This window comes from Podarcis muralis, chromosome 2, assembly GCF_964188315.1.
Source record: "Podarcis muralis chromosome 2, rPodMur119.hap1.1, whole genome shotgun sequence".
NCBI lineage: Eukaryota > Metazoa > Chordata > Lepidosauria > Squamata > Lacertidae > Podarcis > Podarcis muralis.
This window is the reverse complement of record NC_135656.1, coordinates 102,655,620-102,679,300: the sequence shown is the minus strand read 5'-3', so window position 1 is coordinate 102,679,300 and position 23,681 is coordinate 102,655,620. Positions and strand designations below refer to the sequence as shown.

Below are 23,681 nucleotides of genomic sequence, written 5' to 3'. Positions count from 1 at the left end.
GCTCAGGCAGTCTTCAAGGAACCTGTGACCCTCCAGATACTGTTGGACTGAGCATTGGCCATGCTGGCTGGGGCTGATGGATGTTCAACAACATTCAGAGAGCCACAGGTTCCCTTTCTTTCCCAGAATAACAACACAACAGAGTGGCCAGCGCTGGCAGTGGCAGCAGCCTCTGAGAATCTGCCTGGGATTGTTGAAACTTTTGATTCCATTGAAACTTGAGAAAACTTTACTTTTGAGACTTTTGAGATGTCTTCTGTTGAAACTTTTGAATAACCATTTTGAGACTGACCTTTGACGTCTATCTTGAACACGTGGCTTGACGTTCTGTGCCACTGGTCTGTTACATTGTATATATGAACTCTAATAGATTTATTTCTACCTTTTGAATGATATTATTATTCTATTATATATGCTTTAACAGTTATTAGCCCACGTGTTGTGTCTATATTTCTGTGATTGGTTCTCATTGCAACACAAGGGTTTGTTTTTGGGATTGTTAGGCAGCTTGGCTTTCCATCATGCAATAGTTATGATATTACCACTTGCGGTTTCATCCTTGCAGAAAACAGGTAACTCGGTTACTGCAACCCCATCAGCTCTTTCGAATATACAAGCGGGTCCCACTGCCTGCCCACTCGCTATCTGAAAATTCACTTATCTGCATGTAAAGAATTATGCCCAGACCTTGCTAGAAGCTTTGCAGATTCAGATATCCCAACAGTTGGCTTCCTTACTTCCTTGTTTGTTTATGTTTTGCTGATCGGCTGCAGCCATTTTCAGGAAGAAACCATAGAGAGAGTGGCAAGATTGGATGAAACAGAGAGCAGGATAGAGCAGTCAAATCTGTCCCCGCCCCCCTTTGTCTCTCTTTTGCTGATTGGTTTCTTCTTTCTATGGAGAGAGATCTGGCCAATCCAGCACCAGAAATATTTCCATAGGAAACAGTGGAAATCATAGATTTGTGATGTGAACGTTTGCCTAACAAATGGTTCCAATAGAAAGCATTGTGGGACCTGAATGTATGCTAAAGGGGTGTGGAATGTCAGGCCTGTAGGCTAAATGCGGCCCTCCAAGCCTCTCAAAGTGGCCCTCAGGACTCCAACACACTCTCCAGCCACACCCCAGCCTTGCTTTTCACCCTCCTTGATTGTTATCTATATATATCTATATAATAGGGAGCGCGTGGTGCTGTGGTCTAAACCACTGAGTCTCTTGGGCTTGCCAATCGGAAGGTTGGTGGTTTGAATCTGCATGACGGGGTGAGCTCCCGTTGCTCTGTCACAGCTTCTGCCAACGTAGCAGTTCAAAAGCACACAAGCGCAAGTAGATAAATAGGTACCACTGCAGTGGGAAGGTAAATGGCATTTCTGTGCCCTCTGGAACTCGTCACGGTGTTCCATTGTGCCAGAAGCGGTTTAGTCATGTTGGCCACATGACCCAGAAAGCTGTCTGTGGACAAATGCCAGCTCCCTTGGCCTGAAAAGCGAGATGAGCACCACACCCCATAGTCGCCTTTGACTGGACTTAACCGTCCAGGGGTCCTTTACCTTTCTTTTTCTTTTTTTACTTTTTATGCCAATGTGTCTGTCTGCAATGTGGTTGTGGAAGGATCGGATTTGATGTGTTGGGCTTCCTGGAGCATGCGTTCTTTACCTTATACCATACTGGCCTGAATATAAGCTGCACTCCCCCCCCCCCCAAATTCCAACCGTGAAAAGTTAAGGTGCGGCTTAAATTCACAACCTTACAAAAACTGGATTTTACGACATCGCTGCTGAAACAGACACATGGTAAAACGGAACAAAAAATGTTTTCTTGCCGATCTGCGAGCTTGAGTGCCTGCGGAATTGTAGCAATTGAATAGTGATTTGTGATTTTAGCGATTGTACGGTAACTTTGGCGGGCTTACAAGATCAAAGGCTTAAATTGGCTGGGAGTTACAATTCTATCAACCGCAGTGATTTTCAGCCTGTAGCCCAATTTTAAGGGAGCAGCTTATATTCGGGTATTCTCTCCCCCCCCCCCCGAATTTTAAAGGTGTGGCTTATTTGCGGGTGCAGCTTACATTTGGGCCAGTTGGTATATCTATATCTATTCGTTGTTGTTTAGTCGTTTAGTCGTGTCCGATTCCTTGTGACCCCATGGACCAGAGGACGCCAGGCACTCCTGTCTTGTACTGCCTCCCGCAGTTTGGTCAAAGTCATGTTGGTAGCTTCGAGAACACTGTCCAACCATCTCGTCCTCTGTCGTCCCCTTCTCCTTGTGCCCTCCATCTTTCCCAACATCAGGGTCTTTTCCAGGGAGTCTTCTCTTCTCATGAGGTGGCCAAAGTATTGGAGCCTCAGCTTCATGATCTGTCCTTCCAGTGAGCACTCAGGACTGATTCCCTTCAGAATGGATAGGTTTGATCTTTTTGCAGTCCATGGGACTCTAAGAATATCAAACCTATAGATAGATGATAGATAGATAGATAGATAGATGATAGATAGATAGATGATAGATAGATAGATAGATAGATGATAGATAGATGATAGATAGGTAGATGCAATGCCAGAGATATAAGAAGAAAGGTACAGTTTGATTGTCATGTTTGGAAGCTCTCCATTGAACAATTGTGTGCTCCTGTGTAGCTAATGTTATTGCATGTTTGTTGAGCTGGATTTGGGAGGGGAAAGTGGGAAGGTGGGATTTTACTCAGAGACACCACGGCAGAGCACTAAGCGTGACAGATATTAATGCTTCCCAGTCCTATGGGGAACAGAGTTCCCATACACATAACAGAATTTATTATTATTATTATTATCTGGATAAAGTAATTGCATTTCTCTCTTACATGCTTATATTTTCTGCTTGAGATATGGATTTTCCCACCCACTCATCCCAACCTTCCTTTCCACCCACCCCCTCACTTTCAGCATGTTCCTTGTAGAGTTTCTTAGATTTCAAATAGCACTCATCACCGCCAGGTTCTGTTTGTCTACAAACCTTCTGCCAATATATTTCCCTGGAATTCACTTGAAAACGAGGGGGCGGGAAAATATTACTCCTTATTTACTTGTTTCTTACTACTGTGAGAAAACTCATTTGAAAGAAGAAACCTAGTCCTGAAATGTGATGCAGAGCTGTTTTCCACTCTCCGCTTTCCATACTGTTTTGTTTAAAAAAAAATATTTTTAAAAAGTCCATCATTAAAACTGCTTACGGGAAGAAAACGCTTTGTCTCTGTTCTGTGCTACTGACAGATGTGGTTCTTGCTCTGTTTTGTTTATTAAGGTGACCTTCAGAAAACATATTTCTTCTGGAGCGAGCAGATTTGCTTTCTCATCTCTCGCAACGGAGGAGATCCACGCAGGAGTCAGCTGCCGCTGTTGCTGCTTCATAATTAATGGTTCTTACGGCTGGCTGAGTGGGTGATATAATGAATAGCACTTAAGGCTTGGAGTGTGTCAAAATCCACAGCTGATTACCAAAATGCGTATTTGTGCAAGGATTATATGCAAACAGTTCCTGAGTGCAGTCGCAGCCGGATCTCGCAGATCGATTGCATCTAGCAAGAGAGAGGCCCTTTGCGGCTCTGGCACGCGATGACGACGCTCCCAAGGTCCTCTATGGCGTTATCCTTCAAATCAGGGACATATGGTGCCAACCATCCCAGGAGCACGTGCATGTGTGAAAGGTAACAGTCAAGCATCTTTCCCAAGGTAGACACACCTGGAAAAGCTCTGGAAGCTGAATTTAAGAAGTTAGGGGAACACCACCTATTTGCTAGAATTCCTGATCTATGACTGCAGTCATGGGATTGTTGTCTTTCACATGACGGTATATGTTTTGACTCCACAGAGTAGGAAGTGACGGAGACAGGATGTTTGTGTCACTGTGTTCCGTGAAGTGGGACTATTGTCCTTTGTTCTTTTTCTCTTTGCTGTCTGATGCTAGAGAGAGAGGGAGCCATGTTGCAGTGCTCCGTGTGTGTTTATATGTAAATAAAATAGATTAGCCAAAATGCTGAGTTGCTGAGGTCTGTCACGCAAGATGCACAAACTCTGTGGATCCCTAAGTGTGCCGGTGTCGGTTGGCATCGGTCGCTGTGATGTTCGGGCTGAAGAAAGCTTATGAAGCTCCCAAATGAAAGACCAGGATGGAGAGAACATGCCAGTCGGGCACGTTTCTCTGCCAGGGTCCTACTCAAGTGTAGGCTGAACTCCTGACACTATTCACATGGGCTACATTGAACCAACCCATTCAAAGGCTTGAGTCTAATGTGGCACAATTGGAGTTCAGTGCATGTGCATCTCCTCTCCCCACATGCCTGCCCCTGCAAATATACTTTGGATGATTCCCCCAACCTGGAGCAGATTGGACGGCTGCAGGGAACAGGAAGTTCCATTGTGTCAGCGGGTGTCTGCTGCTCGAGTGGAATGAACCTTTTGGCTCTATAAAGTGCCCTGACAGATCAGAGAGAAATTTCTGTGTGTGTGTTTTTTTTTTATTAAAAAACTGCAGGAACATGAGAACATCAAAACGTTTATCTTGCTAATGAGACGCCCGATTCCCACAATGCCAGGAATCTGCACACATCTGAAAAGCGGTCTGCAGCTGTAAACGTGGCCTGTTAACTGCTGCCTTCTAAATGACCCTCTCATGCGAGCTTACCTTACACATCAGTTTGCACACAGAAGTGCCAGCGCTGGCAATTACATGCCGCCTTATGGCTTAATGCATCATAAATATAATAGCTGCACATTTTGGCCGGGTGGGAACTAGGTGGCAGCAGCTGGCTTGCAACCAAGTTTTAAATGCCTTAAGTCCTACGTATCTTACAGCCTGATCCCCTAAACCCCAGTTGCTAAAGCAGCAGCTAATGGGATCTGGGTAGCAGTGTGAGCAAAAGATGGGCAGCTGAAACAGAGTTCTTTTTTCTCAAGGTAACATTTCTGCTGCCAGGAAATTTGAAGATCCATTACCAAGCACTGAGGAAATGAAAACTCAGTCCTCCTCCCCCTCCCCAAGCATGTTTGAATGTTGCATACACTGCCAGTGTATGCAGCTACCTATTGGATAGTATCTGTGACATCACTAGGGACCCAAACTTAAACTCCCTTGGTATACCCTTTTAATATCTTAACAATTGTTTAATCGTTTGTCTCCTGCAAGCATAGACAAGCTCACCTAGCCCTGTGTGAAGTACTGTACAATAGCAAAGCTTCCAAGCTTGATGCAACATTTTTCTTTAAAAGATAAAGTTGAGTGTCAGGCATTGCCTGCTGGATCATGCCAATTTTGTTGGAAGCCACCCAGCGTCATGTGACAAAGACAGTCATTTGGGCCTACTAAAGTTAGTCAGGACTAACTGCTTACTGTTGAGTCACTCTGACATGTGTCTTAGCAGCCAGTTTCTCTTTGTGCTCTCTGTAAGATGTGAGAGTCTGTCTGTTTCAGTTGTGAACAGAGTCAGTATGCAATCTCAGTCAAACTGTTTGGAACCATGTTGTTTATGAAGAAGTTTATTTTAACTCAGTAAAGCTTTTATTCAATTAAGTGCTCTGCATTATTAATTTACCCTGTGCATCACCCAGAGTGGCTGGGGTAGCCCAGCCAGATGGGCGGGGTATAAATAAGAAATTATTATTATTATTATTATTATTATTATTATTATGGCCCACCTATTCCAGCATCCTGTTTTCACAGTAGCCAACCAGCTGAGTAATGTCAGAAAGCAGGAAAAAGACTTATTTGTTGCTCCCAAAGCAATAGCTCCCCCCACTCTCCAACTTAATCTGCTAGGTATCCATCTTTCATTGATGATTTGCAACGTTCCTGTCATGCAGTTCTGACGCTGACTCAGAGCAAGTTATCTTCCCATACAATTATTGGCCTTACAGGGTCAGCTCAACAGGGCCAGATTAGCCGGCCAATTGTGCCACTTATTTAACAAGCTTTCGCTGTGAACAATGGGATCACAAAATGAGAAATCACATTGTAATTATATATATATATATATATATATATATATATATATATATATATATCCCAAACCTTCTCTCAATTGCAATTTCTCTTTCCTCCCATTAACACATTCAAGCGCCAGCACTTACAAAGCCTTCCAGGTCAAGAAGGTCTTGAGGAACTGTAGATTGCTTTCTTTCCCATTAATATGAGCAACGGGGGAGGGGGTAGTCATTTGAATATAATAAAGAAGCACTTAATTCTCCCATTTCCCCCCCTCTCTGTAAAGCCCTGCATGTGCAATTTGTGCCAACGCTGATTCTGAATTTTATAGTGATGTACTATAGCCCATTGCTAGTGGTGTTTATTGAAAGAGATGGACTGAAACGCTCACTGTCTCTCAGCCCAACCTACCTCACAGTGCTGTGGTGGGGATTAAATGAGGAGGAGAATCATGTACACTACCTTGAGCTCATTGGAGGAAAAAGGCGGGGTATAAATGATAATGATGATGATGATGATGATGATGATGATGATGATGATGATGTCAGGGACTGGACTGAGGGGGATGAGACCGAAGAGGAATGGTGGAGACTGACCTCCCCTTCGTGAACTTTCCAGGTAAGAGGAAGGCAGTATTGAATTACAGCAGTGGTTTGAGGAAGGTCACAGCTCAGAGACAGGTGAACAGAAGAGTTGGGAGGTGTTGGGAGAGGAGAAGGGGGAGACAGAGACAGAGCAGCCAGCTGACACGTTACCACTGACTCCACCCCCTTCTCCCAGAACCCGGCGTGCAATGAAAGTGGAAGAGCAAAGGACTCAAAGACAATTAGCCTCTGGCGGCCGCCGTAAAAGGAAGTGCTTTTGTTAGGAAGGGAGTGGGAGGAGCTCCGTTGGAGCAACGCCATTAACCTAGTAGGCAGCATACAGAGATCTCTCACTGTGATTATTGAATAAAGACTCAGTAAGAGCTTCCTTGTCTACTTCCTTGGCTGTCTGCTGAGAGAGGGGAGGGGGGATCGGAATTCACTGCAACCTGAGAAATAATAATAATAATAATAATAATAATAATAATAATAATAATAATGTGACCTGAGGAAGCCAATAGCAAAATTGCTAGGGGGGTCAAAGAACACCCCCCCGTGCTACTCTTTGGCACCAACTCTGGAGGGAGGAAAGGAACGACTGTCTTCAGTACCCATCCCACAGATCTGATCCAGAAGGACACCATGGCTGTTGACTTTTGAAACCGCCGAGAGAGGGAGCAGAAGGTGCAAGGTTGTACTCCCCTTGACTCTCGTCTCTCTTGATAAACGGTACCCCAGTGGCTATATTTAATTAGCCACGAGGGATGGGAACTGCCGGAACCAGAGCACTGAGATCATGCTGGAAGCATGCATGTTGCAGCTGGAGTTTGAGGGGTCCAGCAGTCTGCCCTCAAGGGACAATAACCTTTGGACCACCCTGGCATCTTCCACTGGATAGTGCATACATTATGAGAGAGGGAGCAAAAGTGCTCAAAGAAGAGTCTAATGAAGAGGGTTCAACAACCTGAAGAGTACCAAACGGCTCAGGACATGCTGCCGATGTTCTGGTCTCTGCAGCAAAACAGGTAAATGGCTCGTGAAATTTAGCCAGAGGATCCTCCTAAATTGGACTGTCAAAAACGAAACCACCCTGGTGATACATTTATCACCCCCTCTTCTGGGGCTTCCTTGAAGAAGAAATATGAAATGTCTTGAAAAGTGCCAGAGAAATGAAAGAACAGCTCGGCTGTCATCATGTCTCTGTCCATCTCGCTGCATCACAGACTGGTCTCAGGGGGCCAATCCGTTTCTATAGGATAGTCTGCCCTTTGGGTCCAAAGGAAGGACATGAAAGCGATGCACTTTTCAGAGGCCTTGCTGACGAACGGCCTTGCCTTTTAAAATGTCATTCTTTTCCGGAGCAGAGCGCGGAGCTTTGCAGCGGCTCTGTTCTGAAAGTGGGAATCAGAATGAAGATTTCAGAGATGGGAAACTCATTAAACGAAAGCTGGCACGGTGGCGGTGATGCCAGAGCAACATCCCTACAACAAAAACTCGAAGTCACAGGGTGTAATGTTATCACAGCGCAGGGGTTGGCATGTTCTGTCATGGCAGAAAGCCTGGGGACGGAGAGGTGCAGTATCTCACACAGGGCCAGACCCAAGACATTTTGCTGCCTGAGGCAAAGGACAGTTTCATGTACAGAACCAGCCAGGCTAGCACTCAACACTGCTGATCAGTAGGCCTCCTCCACAACCCCTGAGGGCAGCAGGCTAGTTGAAGGGGAACAGGCAGGCTGCATAACACATCTATTTCCATCTTCCATACCTTACTGTATATGAGGGGGATTGGGGAAAAGGCCAAGGCAAGAGAGCCAAAATCATGTGAGCTGCTGTCTCATTACAGCATCTCACACCTGCAGAATTCTAGGGACCGCAACCTTATAATTCTAGGATATGTAAGGTGCTGTATAAACAAAAGGTTTACACCAGCCCTCGGCCGGATAATTACCTCATGTTTTCACTTAAAATACTTCTCGAGGCTTGCTGCTTCCACGGCCATTTCGTCGTCAGATCTCCACTTGCTGGGGGAATCCTCCGCCTCTTTATCGTGACGCTGGAGCTGGGGAGGGGAGGGATGGCAAGATGAAGAATAAGGTTAATTGGTGCTACCTGGAGACTCCTTTTCAAGGACATTGCAGGTAGGGATGGTAGCAGAACTGGATGAGAGGCGCGAGGGTCTGCAAATGTTACAAAGAGGGATGAGCAGATTGCCCACTCGGTTCCATAACAGTTCTATTCCTTCTTTCCTCCAGTTTTCTATTCCTCTCAAGCACTCCTTCCCCGGCAAAAACCAGCAATTATTCTTTGGCTACTGACCAACTCTCACACCTCATTGGGCACCTCATCTGTCAGATATCTTGCTTACGGGCACGGGTCATGCCATTTTGGCTAAACAAGCAATGGGGCTCATGCACAAAAGGGAATGAATATCGTTCCATAAATTCGATCTCATTCCTTACTCCAGTGGAAGACAGAAGTGCCTGGCGTGCTCTGGTCCATGGGGTCACGAAGAGTCAGACACGACTAAATGACTAAACAACAACAACAACCAGCTTGCCTTCAGTTCCCTTGCATCTTAGCAATGTATACACATTTCAATAAAAATTTATAATAATAATTTATTATTTCTAACCCCCCCCCCCCAAATCTGGCTGGGTAACTTCAGGCACAGGAACTGAAAGTGGCCCTCAAAGTCTTTCCACCTGGCCCTCAGGCCACACCCCTCACCAGGCCTGTTCCACACCCTTCCCAGGTTTTCTAGTTTTCCACATCAGTTTGCTTTTTAAAAAGCCTTCATGAAGATTTATCAGCACATTCGTGTCAATTTCGTCAAATCTAAACAGCTTTGTGTGCAGTTTTGCCTCATATACAGTTTTGCAATGCATGTTTTCCTAACATTTTTATTTTCCCTGGCCCAAGATCCCCACCAGGGACAGATGCTGCTGAAAATGGTCTGCCCTGCTCTCCACAGACTGGCAGCTGAGTCTGGGAGCTGCCTGCTTTATTGAATTTCCCATCATTCCCTGAAGAACCTGACATAGCATCAGTCTGCAGCACTGTGGAAAACTTGAAGTGTTGACCTGTGGCCCACCAGCGTAAGGAGGGGGCCACCTTTGCAGAGGCACCTTTGAACCCAGCGCTGGCCTTGTAGTCCTTTCCTTCCCCTGTGATATCCAGGTATGTTGAAGAATCTCAGAACACACAGGCCTATCAAAGCCACATCCAGCCCTAGATTTGGGAGGCGGCAATAATAGTGTACATTTCTGAAATGTGCAGTTCTTGCTGTAAAGAATGAGAAGCAGAGATACACACACACACATACACACACACACACACAGAGAGAGAGAGAGACCCTCTTCATCTGAATCAGTTATTCAACCGCATTGTGCTTTCCTCAAGGGCTTGCAGCCTGAAAGAAGACGAGAAAAGTATGCCATTCTGTAGCACTCTTGATTTTAATAAAATAACACGAGACCCAATTGTCAGCTGGGGTAGAATGTCACACTGGGAGACAACGGGTGAGGAAATGAATCCTTTTCCCCCCTTCTTTTTTGCAAAAAGAAATATTCAAGAAGCCTCACTGTTTATAAGAGATCAAAAGTGACAGTCGGTGCTGCTTCTGCTCAAACTAAAAGAGGAGGGTAATTAATCAGGAAACTCAAGAAGTCAGACCTCAGTAAGCATCTGCTCGAAGAAGGGCCCATCTTGGAAAGAGTGTGTTTATATATTTGTGCTGTGTGGCAAGGAAATACAGTAGGCTGGTTAATTTAAAAATAAATAAATAAATGGTACTTTCAGATTGCTCAGCACTCTGTATGCAGCTTTGATTTCCAGACTTGAACGGTTGGAGGAGACCTTGTGTTATTTATTTATTTATCCATCCAATTTATATACTGCTTCTCCAATCGTATTGCTACCAAAGCGGCTGACAGTCACGATTTAAAACCCAGAACCGCCTCATGCAATCAGGAGATGAAAAACACGAAGGGCGAGTTCAAACAATAACAACCAGCTGAAGTCCTGGGTGAAAATATACATTTAACTGATGCGCTGTGGGTTAAACCACAGAGCCTAGGACTTGCCAATCAGAAGGTTGGCAGTTCGAATCCCCATGATGGGGTGAGCTCCCGTTGCTCGGTCCCTGCTCCTGCCCACCTAGCAGTTCAAAAGCATGTCAAAGTGCAAGTAGATAAATAGGTACCACTCTGGCGGGAAGGTAAACGGCGTTTCTATGCGCTGCTCTGGTTTGCTCTCTGTACGCCAGCTCCCTCAGCCAGTAAAGCGAGATGAGCGCCGCAACCCCAGAGTCAGTCACAACTGGACCTAATGGTCAGGGGCCCCTTTATCTTTACCTGAAAGCACCTAAGAGTTGCCACAGGTCTTACCTGGGGTGAGGTGAGTCTGCTTATCGGGGCTCACTAGCTTCACCCCAAGACCACTTTAGTCTTGATTAGTCCAGTCCCCAACCCAGACATGCCACAATGAGGAGCTTCTGATTCTGTTCTTATTTAATATGGGAGCATCTATATGCATCATGAATGGCTGCAGGATCACGTATTCTACCAAGTGGCTACTTTCACTCCATCTCGATGCAAATTTATAGCTACTATTTGGGTTGGTGGATGACATCCAACACTTGGAAGCAGAAAACACAATTCCTATCCTCTACACCACTCTGCAGCTGGATGTGTGGAGTGACTGCACCGAAAAAGCTTGTATCTGAGACAATGCAGTACGAAACAAATGGACAAGTCTATCCATTTTGATTTCTCTTGGTTTTCCAGTTTTCCAGCCTTAAGCTCAGCAGTTGCCCACATTTCCACATCTGTTTGCAATTTCCTCATGGAAAATCATCAGCATTCTACTGCACATTACTAGTGCTCAATATACACATTTTTGTTCACAATTTTGCCAAGATATATACCATATTTTTCAGTGTATAAGACGATGGTTTTTTAAATATTATTATAATAATTTAATGTTAAAAATTGGGGTTCGTCTTATACACGGATAATGCACTGGGGCGACAGGCGATTGGTTGCAGCCGCGAGCAGGATATTGTCAATGGTGACTATGCGGGTGATTTCTGGGTGAGGCAAGGGCTGCTGTTGATTGGCTACTACTGTGACAATTGGGTGGGCAATTGGTGGCTTTTGGCAGTGATTGGTCAGACGATTGGTGGCTTTGGTGACGTGTGCTATTGGTATCGTCGTCAGGCGGGTGATTTTCATCAACCCCCTCCAAAAAAAGCTCAAGAACTCTGGGCAACCCCCCCCCAAAAAAAGCTTGACAATTCTGAGCAATCTCCCCTCATTTTCTTAATTTGGAGCCCCCCAAAATAGGAATCGTCTTATACACGGGGGGCGTGTTTATGGTATCTCTCTCTCTCTCTCTCTCTCTCTCTCTCTCTCTCTCTCTGTGTGTGTGTGTGTGTATTCTCCCTTTCCTTCCAAAAGAGCACTTTTGCAAGCCATTTCCCCTAACACAATGAATTTTAATGCATCGTTTTCAAAAATGTAAGTGGGAGGAATTCAGTGTAGAACTACGTTAAAGTTCTTTGGCTGTGTACAAGTTGCACTTGCGGAATGGCTTGTGCTGGCCAAATAGGTTACACAAGAGAAAGCCACAGGGAGCAAGCATGGTTCTTGTGGCTGGTTATGCAACAGATTGCTACAGCCCCCATCCTTCCTGCTGTACAACTGGTTGCACAGCAATCTTCCACTAGAACAGCTGCTGCATGGGATTTCATACTGCACAAACATTATTTTCACCTTTAACCTCATGCAACAGAGAATGCTGAACCTGGCCCTGGATATTCATGCACACTTTCTCCTAAGAAACACGTTTATGTAGAGAGTTTTTGGTTGCAGAACTGCATCACAGAACTCCCTGAAGCATGGATGCATTTCAGCATTGGTGTGCCATTCCACAAAGTGTGAATTAGGCAAACTATACCCCGTCACTATACGAAAGGAAAAGGATTGGTCCTTAATATGAGGATCAATCTGTAATCTTATTCAGACATGCACAGCCCCCACTTGACAGTGCAGCATTCACACGCTTGTGAATCCGAACTACTTTTAACCCTGTGGCCCTACGAACTGAACACCTCCTGCAAATCGGTTATCCACCTTTCCAGACAGATCCTTGACAGCACAAGTTCCTCCAAAACTGTGATGAGGTGCCCACAGAAGAAATGGGAAACACCCCAGTCATAATTACAGTAGGCAGCTTCGTAGTGAAACTCAGAACAGCAGAGTCTTTCTGTAGGCCGCAAGACCAAGTTTGAGAATCAATTACCATCCCTACAGAGCAGTCTTAGCATCATCAAAGATTGATTGCATTTAAAGGTTAACAGCAGTGTGCCTAAAAGAAGAAGAGAAATTATATTGGGCTTAGATTTTCATTTTGAAAACACAGTCCTTTTTTTGTAAAGAAAAAGGCCATTTTCATCCTTTCAGATTCCCAGATATTAGCTGAGGTGTAGAACTGGGGTGAGGGAATTGAAAAATACCATTAGCATGCACCACTGCTTATTTTGTTCCGCCAAGTTAAAACAAACCAACATATGTCAAATTGCTATTCCATAGAACTCAGCCTCCCTTTCCCCCAAGTTGTAAATCCACCTATAATCTCTTTGAAATCTCCCTTCAGAAGGAGCATGGTGCATTGAATGAGACAGGCAGAGAAAGCTCGCATCAAGTTATTTAAAAAGAAAAGGAACCTGCGTCCCTATATCAAGTTATGTATATTGTCTATAAACTTAAAAATCTAAAGGCAGGCAATAACTATTTAATATAGGGATGTTGAACCTCCAGGCCATAGGGAAAATGCAGCCCTTTCTCATGCCCTTCTGACACCTTCATGATCTCCACTGGTTCTCCCAGTCTTTGGCTCAACCTCCTATCTACAGATGGATGAGCCAAGGGGGCGGGTTTTTCTATAGCCATATCCACAATGGCATCAGAAACCAGAGACTATTCTTGTCCTGTGAAAGATATATGATCTATTAATCATACCCTGGACTGTGCCATGACTTCCTGGACCTAGAAAACTCAAACCCCAAAACAAAACAAAATCAGGAAAACAGCTTTAAACAACAAGGGGAAAATGTATGATTTGAATCAACAACAGACAACAAAGAAACAGGGTGTGCCTAACAAATCCAACGCATGGCAGGATTAGCCCCAGTTTAGCCTGTTGCACCATCTGTGATCTCTCCTGAAAAGAGATAGACTAACCACAGTTATCCATGAACTCACAAAATTGCACTTAGATCACTGCAAAGTGTTATAAGAGGGACTGTCTTGAAGATGGGACAGAAAATGCAGATATAGCTTGAAGCCAGCAATATTTGTTGGAACAGAAGGAGCGCCTTTTACCCTGTCAAACCATTACAGTAATCCATTTGGCATTTCAGGTAGGGAATTTCCCCCTGCCCTACCTGTGCATGCTGGGGGATTGAACCACTGAGCCTTTCCCAATGTAGACGAAAGAGTGCTTAGTGTTAGCAAGGTGATGGCCTTGTGTGCCTTCAGCCCATACTCTGCCACACCCCTCGCAAGTGTTGGGAAAGGAAAAGAAAAAACCCCACTAGCTGCTGGTCTGTTCTTGAACACAAGCACAACCCAATGAGCAGCTGCTTACATGAATGAATGAATGAATCTTTATTTGAGTCAGCCATCAGCCATAGCAATAAATCAGCAATACGATACACAGAAAATAAAAATAAAAAGTCAATTATATAAAATACATTCTAGGGTTTTGAATCAATAGTCAAATAGTCAAAAAACGTGGCTGACTTCCGGTTTGGATCGCCTGCAGTATGGGAGCGCGGAGAGGTTGCTCTCTGACTTCTCCGAGCTGAACGGGGCTTTTGAGGGGCAACGCAAAGGCACTGCGTCCCCCAAAAACCTCAAGGGGGGCCCCCTTGAGGGAAGTGCATCCAGCAGCGTCGGAATGGCCCGAAGCTAAGTGGATTTTACCAGGAGCGACGGGACCAAGGAGACGCAACCGGTAAGCTCTGCCGACCCCGCACAGTTATGCCTCAAAGCTCCCGCTGAAAGGGCGACAAATCTCCGCAAACTTAAGAAAAGCAACCCTTGGGGCTAAATGAACTATGCTGAAATTAAAAATTGGAAAACAGAGCCCAAGGAGCGATGGATGTTTATAGATTTAATTACGGAGTCCGTTTGGTTTTGTGGGACTAAGATGGCGCTGGGACCTCAGTCAGAAGAGTGATATAAGGAAACGAGCACTAACCTGTTGTAGAGTCGCGGAAAGGGGAAGCCCTCGTCGGGAGTTTGACGAGGCGAAATAACCAACAGAAAAGCAATAAAACGGAAAATAAAAATTCAAAAGACTTTGCATGACACAGGCGGCTAGAGAAAGATTGTGGAGAGTCTAAGGAGAATATTGAGAAGCCGGGAAGGAGGTGGTAGCCGAAAGCGGTGGAAGACAGAGGGAAGGGTGGAAAGCTGACTAGCCTGGGACATAGAAAACGAGGAGGCAGCAGCTACGAAAAGTGGTCTTTGCAGAAAGGAATATACCCTTCTCTTTTATATAACTTTGGAGGGTGGTGTTAAGAATAAAGACCAAGCTAGCCACGGCACTCCTCCCTTCAGACGCTCGCCCTCCCCCCTCCCGAAGACTACGGAGCTTTCTCGAAGTCCGCCGTTTTCGACCTCCCTCTTCCGCATATCGTGGGCAGCGGGAGGAGAGACCTTTGTAAGGATTGCGAGGTGAAGTCATTAGCTGAAATCCGATTGAAACCCACGCTACGGAGCCGGCGGTCCCCCTTCTGTTGTTTTCTGCCTCTTCGGTTTTTGCGTTGGAACTGCAGTTCTTAGCGGACTATTCCTATTTTCACCGTGCCTCCGGAACTTTTACTCCTACTTGGATTTGGACTTTGCATCTCCCCTTGCTGGCATACCATACTTCTGGTTCTACTCGCCCCCCCCTGCCCTTCCCCCTTCTCTTGCCCCTTTTCTGTCTTCCCCAGCTTTGGAGGTACCTACAGAGAGTGAGTGAAAAGAGAGGCGAAATACTGCCCATAAAAGATACTTACAGACTAAGCCAAACAAGCGGCTGGAAGTCTTATAGAAGAAGGACTCTTAGTAGGTGACAATCGGAAGGAAGACTCTTACCTTTTTTGACATTATCTCCCTTCTACCAATATACTTTTCTGCCCTCTTCTGTTTCCCTTTTTCTGAGCTTACTCACTTACACCTATCCTTTTCTAGACTGTTCTCTCCTCCCATTCTCTCTCCTTATTATCTTTTCAACTTTCCACCCTTCTCTCTATCTCCTTGTTTTTTCCTCACCTATTCCCTTTTCTATTGTGGATTTACATCGCAAACTCTCTCTCTAAGTACAATCTTTTTGGCAAATCTCCCTAAAAGTGGTTACAGAAAATCCCCAGAAGGTGTGAGAGAGAGTTTGGTTGTGGGAGAATAACTAATAGTAATCCCACCTGAGAGAATTAAAACTATAGGTGGAGTATTCTCAATTAAATATACAAGATTGTGAGCCCGTTAAGGGAGAGACACAGTATTTCCAGGTGTGTAAATTGCTAAAGACAGGGGGGGGACGGGAGGAGAGAGAGGATGATGGGTAAGGATGGGAAGAAAGTAGCAGGAACGCCAGCAGATAGGAAAACTTCAAGGCAAGAGGAGATAAAAGACCTGGATGCATTATGGTTAAAAATAAAAGAAGAATTTAGACAGAATGAAACACATATGGAGAAAAAATTAGGAGAGATGCAGGAATCCTTTGACAAAAAAATGGAGGATATAGCAGGGGAATTATCAATCAAGATAAAAGACTTAGCAACCCGAACAAAATCCCTAGAAGACTCAAATAAAAGAGTGCTAAAAGAAACCAAAGACCAGAAAAAAGAGGTCGAGAAACTTAAAGAGAATTTTGGGGAGCTGAGTAAGAGCCAGGACCAAGTCTTAGACAATCTAGCCATGATAGAAATGAAACAAAAACAGTCAAATCTAAAATTTAGAGGAGTAGGGGAAGAAAGGGAGGAAGACATTAAGGGAAAAATGATCAAGGAACTGGCAACATGGTTGGCTCTGACAGAAGAGGAGGTTGCGCAAACAATAGAAAATGCCTTCAGAATCAAAATGAAAGCTAAACAAAACAGACTGAAAAAGATCCCAGGAGACTGTCTAGTGATTTTTAAATCAGTAGAGATGAGGAATATAATTCTGAGAGAAAGCTATCAGAGGAGACTGATAATTGACGGAAAACCAATTATCATCTTTAAAGAAATTCCAATCAGGCTCCTTCGTAAGAGAGAGGGCTACAAACAAATAGTAAACATACTAAAAAGGAATGGTATAAAACATAGGTGGGAATTCCCAGAGGGGATTTCTTTTTTTTACAAAGGGAAGAGGTTTAAGATCACAGACAGCCAGGAAGTCAGTAAATTTTTACGCAGATATGAAAAAGATTTCGGAGAGATAGAGGAGAGAGCGGGAGGAAGGGTTGTGGAAAGAGAGAGGAGGGACGGCATAGGACTGGAGGGGAGGGGGGAGGGAGGGGAGACGGGGGGAGGGGGTGGAACGGATAAAGAAGAGGAAGAGGAGGAAGAGGAAGGGGTTGAGGAAGAAGAAGAAACAGAGGACAGACTAACCCGAATCTAAACTAGTTAGAACTCTAATTGATAATTTACTGACCCAACAATGAACCTAAAAATACTAACATGGAATGTAAATGGCATGAACGAAAAAACTAAAAGGAATAAAATTGCAAATGTGTTGAAAAAGAAAAAACTGGATGTAATCTGTATGCAAGAGACCCACGTAGCCAGAAAGCATAAGCATGTTTTAGTAAATAAGAATTTGGGAACAGAATTTATAAACTCCACGATAGAGAAAAAAAAAGGGGTAGTAACGTACGTTAATGAAAAATGGGAACCCAAACTGATATATAAAGATGAAGATGGAAGGATACTGGGGGTCCAAATCAACTTCCAGGGGGAAAAGATTAACGTGGTAAACATCTATGCTCCAAACTCAAACAAAGCAGAGTTCTTCAAAAAATTAGAACAAGTGTTGCTAGAACTTGAAAATAATAAAACGGTGCTATTAGGAGACTTTAATGCTGTCCCGATATGGGAAATAGACAGACAAACGGAAAAGGGAAAACATAAACAGGGGAAATTACCGAACTCATTCCAAGACCTAGAAGAAAATATGGCCTTAATGGACGCATGGAGATACAAGCACCCAACAGAAAAACAGTTTACCTTCTTTTCGGAAGTGCATAAAAGTTGGAGTAGAATAGATCAAATATGGATCTCGAGGGATCTTTCATTAAGGACCACAAAATGCGAGATACAACCAAGAACCTTTTCGGACCACAACTCATTAGTAATAGAAATAAAAGGGACAACCCAAGGAGGCTTCAGATGGAGACTGAATGAATGGTTGTTAGATGACGATGAGGTCATTGAGAAAGCTAAAGCCACCTTAAAAGAGTACTTTGATTTTAACCTTAACAGTGGAACAAACATAGAAGTGGTGTGGGACGCCAGTAAAGCGGTCTTAAGAGGCCTCTTCATTCAGCAAAACAATTATAAGAAAAAAATAAGGCAGCAAAAGATGGAAGAAATTTTGAAACAGCTAAAGGAGAGCGAGAAAAAACTAACAGCAAACCCAAAAGATGAACAAAGTTTACAAACAATAAAATTATTACAAACACAATATTCAATGTTGACGAATCAAGAGATTGAAGGTAAAATAAAGATAATGAGGCAAAGATATTTCGAGTCAGCGAACAAAATCGGGAAATTTTTAGCGTGGCAATTAAGGAAAAGACAAAAACAGAACGTGATTAATAAGATAAGGGTAGGGGATGAACTGATCGCGGATCCGAAAAGGATACAAAAAAACTTCCTCAATTTCTATGAATCGCTGTACAAGAAAGGAGAAGAAGACCCAATCCAAATAGAACGGTATTTAGAGAAATGTAAAGGGAAGACCATAACAGAAGAAGAAAGACGCCAATTAAATAAACCCATAAATATGGAGGAGATACAAAACGCGATAAAAAAGATGAAATTGGGGAAGGCACCGGGGCCGGATGGCCTATCGGCCAAATATTACAAGGTCTTGGGAAACCAAATGTTAACCGCGCTATGTAACACCATGAACAACATCCTAAGAGGAGGGAAAATTCCAGAGTCTTGGAAAGAAGCCTTTATAACATTAATTCCCAAACCAGACACAGATAAATTGAACATCAAAAACTACAGGCCAATATCCCTGCTAAATAACGACTACAAAATTTATGCTGACATCATGGCAAGTAGACTGAAAAAATACTTAACAAATTCAATTCACAAAGACCAAGCGGGGTTTTTACCTAACAGGTTTCTAAGAGATAACGTGAGGCACGTTATTGATGTAATAGAATATCTAGAAATCAAAAATGAGATACCTGCAGCGTTAATTTTTATAGACGCAGAAAAGGCGTTTGACAACGTCTCTTGGTCTTTCTTGCTAAAAACCATGGAAAGGGCAGGGATAGAGGGTGAATTCCTGAAAGGAATACAGGCGATATATTCAAACCAATCTGCCAAGCTGGTTATAAATAACAACATTACAAGTAGATTTAAAATAGAGAAAGGAACGAGGCAGGGGTGCCCTCTTTCCCCACTCTTGTTCATAATGGTTCTGGAAATTTTGGCGAATAAGATAAGAGCGAAGCCGGAGATACAAGGGATTAAAATAGGCTCAAAAGAGTATAAACTTAAAGCCTATGCGGATGATCTGATCCTATCTTTGGGAAAACCACAAGAAAGCATTAGCGGAGCCCTGGAGACATTGGAGGAATATGGGAAATTTTCGGGTTTTAAATTAAACAAAGCCAAAACAAAGATGTTGACAAAAAATTTGGATAATGATGAAAAGGAGAAATTAGAGAGAGAATTTGGAATTAAAGTGGTTAAAAAAGTAAAATACCTAGGAATTTGGCTTACATCAAAGAATATAAATTTAATTGAAGACAACTATTCGGCAACATGGAACAAAATCAAAAGAGATCTGGACGTGTGGAGCAGAATTAAACTTTCATGGCTGGGCAGGATGGAAGCTATAAAAATGAATATATTACCCAAGATGCTGTTCCTATTTCAAAACATTCCGGTTATAAGAGGATCCAAAATATTTAAAGAATGGCAAAAAATTCTCGCGAGATTCATATGGCAAGGCAGAAGGCCTAGGATCAGATTTAAATTACTTACAGATAGAAAGGAGAGAGGAGGACTTGCTGTTCCCAATTTAAGACTCTATTATGAAGCAACCTGCTTATGCTGGATTAAAGATTGGATAACTCTGGAGAATACTGACCTACTGGACCTAGAAGGAGTAGACAATAGGTACGGCTGGCATGCCTACCTTTGGCTAAACAAAGGGAAGGTACACAAAGGATTTGCGAGCCACATCATTAGAGGCTCCCTTTATGAAGTTTGGGAAAAAAACAAAAAATTGTTAGAGTGGAAAACACCTTGGTGGCTATCCCCTACAGATATTTTATCAATCAAGAAGATAAATTTGGAAGAACAAAAACTGACATATGAAGACTTATTAATAAGATCTCAGGATAACTGGAAATTAAGACCTTATGAGGAGTTGAAGGAGAAGGTGAAGGACTGGCTACAGTATCATCAGATTAATGCATTATGGACAGAAGACAAAAAATTAGGAATGAATGAAAAAAAATCCAAATTTCAAATCGAAATAATTGAGAGCAAATCCAAATTAATATCCAAAATGTATAACATCTTATTAGAATGGGACACAAAGGATGAAGAAATTAAAGAAGTCATGGTTAAATGGGCGACAGACTTGGGGCACAATATTGAATATGAAAAATGGTTTAAGCTTTGGAATGAGGGAATAAAATTTACGGCAAGCGCTGCAATTAGAGAGAACCTAGAGAAAATGGTATACAGATGGTATTTAACACCGGAAAAATTAAACAGGATGTACAAGACGGGTAATAAGAAATGTTGGAGATGTAGAATAAAAGAAGGCAATTTTATACACATGTGGTGGACATGTGAGGAAGTAAAAAAGTTTTGGAACCAAATATATGAGGAATTAAAAAAAATACTAGGATACACATTTTTGAAAAAACCCGAGGCATTCTTGTTGGGGATGGTGGGAAAAGAAATACGGGACAAAGATAGAACCTTATTTCAATATTCAACAGCAGCGGCCAGAATGTTAATCGCTCAAAATTGGAAAGGAACAAATTTACCAACAGTAAAGGATTGGCAATCAAAATTATATGGCTTCATGGAATTGGCAAAGATGACACAAAGAATTAGAAATAAAAAAAAAGCAAAGTTAAGAGAGGAATGGACTAAATTTTCAGCTTATATGGAAGGCAATCTTAGAAACTTACCAACTATAGCAGGTTTATTATAAAACTTCTGATGTGCAAATCAAAAACCAACACCAGCAGTAAATTATAAGGTATAAAAATAAAACCCGAAATCAATACGGAAGGAAGTAGAGGTTGTTTGTTAAGGGTAGTAGGTAATTTTCGGGTGTTTTTTCTTTTTGCTTTTTTCTTTTTGTGTTTATGACTTTTGCTATTTTTTATGTTTTGTCTTATGTACTGTATTCTGTGTATTTTCTTTTCTTTATTGTAAAATTTTTTGTTGGTGTATTGACAAAGGAAACTCAATAAAAAGATTTAAAAAAAAAAAAAAATAGTCAAATAGTGGATCTTATTCGGATTGCCCCAGCTAAAAACCTTGCAACCTTTGCTGTCACCTTCTCATCTTGATCTGCCAAGAGAAAGGACACTGTGGCAGTGGTTGGGCGACCCGGAATGGACAATAAAAGAGGGGTGGTAATCTCATTCCTCAAGTCTTGATAAAGAGTGCAAGCCAGAAGGGCATGCACCACCGATAGGTACTGCCATCTCCACAGAGGCATAAGCGTTTTTTGTGTGGAATCTGTTGGAATCGCCCCTCAAGTACATCTGAGGGCAATACATCCAATCTTGCAAGAGTAAAAGCGTGTCTATATTGTAGAATTGCTAGGTTATGCAGATAGGGTGCCAGAGAGTCGAAATGGGAAGGTGGGAAACAGTCATACCATGGGCAAAATTTCCTTATTGTGGCCAAGTTGTTCTGATGCTCGATATCATTTAGGTGTTGACAAATTAGACTGCCTGCTTTACTAAAACCCAAAGTGAGTAGCTGTTGTGGTGATAAACCACAAGAGTGAAGTTTTTGATAGACAATTTTTTGATAGACAATTTTGATAGACAAGATGCCCTATGCATCTTGTGACTGAAGAATCCCTGCCCCCACACCAACATGTCATCATATATCATACATGGAGTATCCCTGGATATTGCCAGGGGTGGAGGAAAGGAAGGAGGTGTAGGGCTGCCATTTTCACCTGCATCTGCTGTAGTGTCAAGCTTTCCACACCCTGACACATAAAATTGGTAGGATTTAGCTTGGTGTCCCTTGCAGCCCAGCACGTATATCTACTCTTTTCTGGACTTTCTCCTTTAAGTCCCACACTTCGCTGAAGACAAAACCTCAGTTTTAAAAGCATGAGGCCTGTTGTCTTCCATAACTTGCTTGCCGATTCATTCCACACACTGCTGTAACCCTGTTACATAAAACAGCAGCCGAAGCGACGGTCGCTCCTCTCGCTCAACCATTTCCCAGTTGCATAGAATTTATATGATGGAATTTGCATTCATTTTAAGCCCCTCCCTAAGTGCTGGAGGCAGAAGTTGCCAATGTTACACACTGAGCCTTTTTACCCTTACTTCCCCCGCCCCCCCCCCACAAAAAAATATCCCCTTTTAATAATGTTACAAGATGGATTTATAACATACCTGGAGCTAATATCAAAATGAAAATGAGTTTTCTGCCAGTGGAACAACAATAATGTGGTTAATTTGCCTACAGCTATTGGATCATATACGCCTTGCTACGGTAGGAAATGGCTTTCTAATGTAACATCGCCGCCTAAGCAGGATGAAATCTGCGTAGGAAAATGTAAAAAGGGCACAGCACTATAGCTAGCAGCAAAACTGGGATCTGGAAAAACACAGCACAAATAAAAAGGGTGGGTGGATGGGCAGAATATGGAGATATGCTAATAATCCCAGTTTATTGGTCAACAAACAATATATGAGAAGACAGATGGCTTGGTTTCAGCCGTTGCATTTTCACTCCTGAAGTTTGCCTGTCAATAAGAGCTATGTTAACAACAGGGCGGCTTGCAGAGATGCAAAGTTGCACTGAGACAAGTTTTCACTGTTTAGAGGGAAAATGTACCCCACTTTTTAAAATTAAAACACAAGCTGGCTCCCAACGTAACCCAGAAACAATGGAAACACTGCTTAGGAACTGTGGTATCGAGTTGTCTATAAATTACTGAAATCGATAAATGCAAAACCATTGACAAATAGATCAATGAAAAAATGTCGAAGAGCACTGGGAAACTGTGGGTTGTATCATACATCCTCTGTGCAGCATACATCCTCTGGCACTATGGAACTTCTCCCTCCCCTCCTCACTAACCATAGTTTATTAAGCCGGAGTTCCTCAGTGCATCCTTACTGGTGAGCCTGGCTTCTTTTCCAGGTTTGGCACAAAGCCAACATTAACCAGAATTCTCTAGTTTGGAAGTAACAGGGAAGTCATACAAGATGGGATTTGTGCCGCAAAAAGTGAGGAAGAGAGCCCTAAAGGAGGATGCTAGTTCTGGTCCTGATGCTAGTTCATGGTTTCTCAAACCATGGTTTATGAACCTTGGGATGATCATCTGATCCAGGCCAATGTGAAAAGTGTTGTGATTCAAGGGGTTGTCCACCATCAAGGAGAGGTGAATATCTGAAAAAGAAGGGGAGGTCAGAAGTTCCTGGTTCTACAGACAGGCAGGGGTGTGTGGCATGGGAAGGCAAAAATCAGCACCTTGCAGAGTGCTTTCAGGACCACGGATAGTGCTCCTGCAGCTACAGTCAAACATCTGACTTGTCTCAGCAAGTTCCATAAGTTTATAGCAGAGCTAGGTAGTCACTGACTAGAGACCTCACCTACCCCCTGCCAAGTTGTCCCAGCAGATTATTTAAATATCTCAAACAAGCAAGG

General features: G+C 43.1%; 1 protein-coding gene across 3 annotated transcripts in view; it reads right to left on the bottom strand.

The window, feature by feature from the left end:
• FHIT (fragile histidine triad diadenosine triphosphatase) overlaps window positions 1–23,681 on the bottom strand; it is a 1,046,096-nt gene that overhangs the window by 766 nt on the left and 1,021,649 nt on the right. For all 3 annotated transcript variants that reach the window (XM_028719572.2, XM_077925099.1, XM_077925100.1), the window contains one exon: window positions 8,487–8,597. In XM_028719572.2, the coding sequence (XP_028575405.2) occupies window positions 8,496–8,597 (102 nt within the window). In that variant the 3' untranslated portion in view covers window positions 8,487–8,495. The remainder of the gene's footprint in view (window positions 1–8,486; window positions 8,598–23,681) is intronic.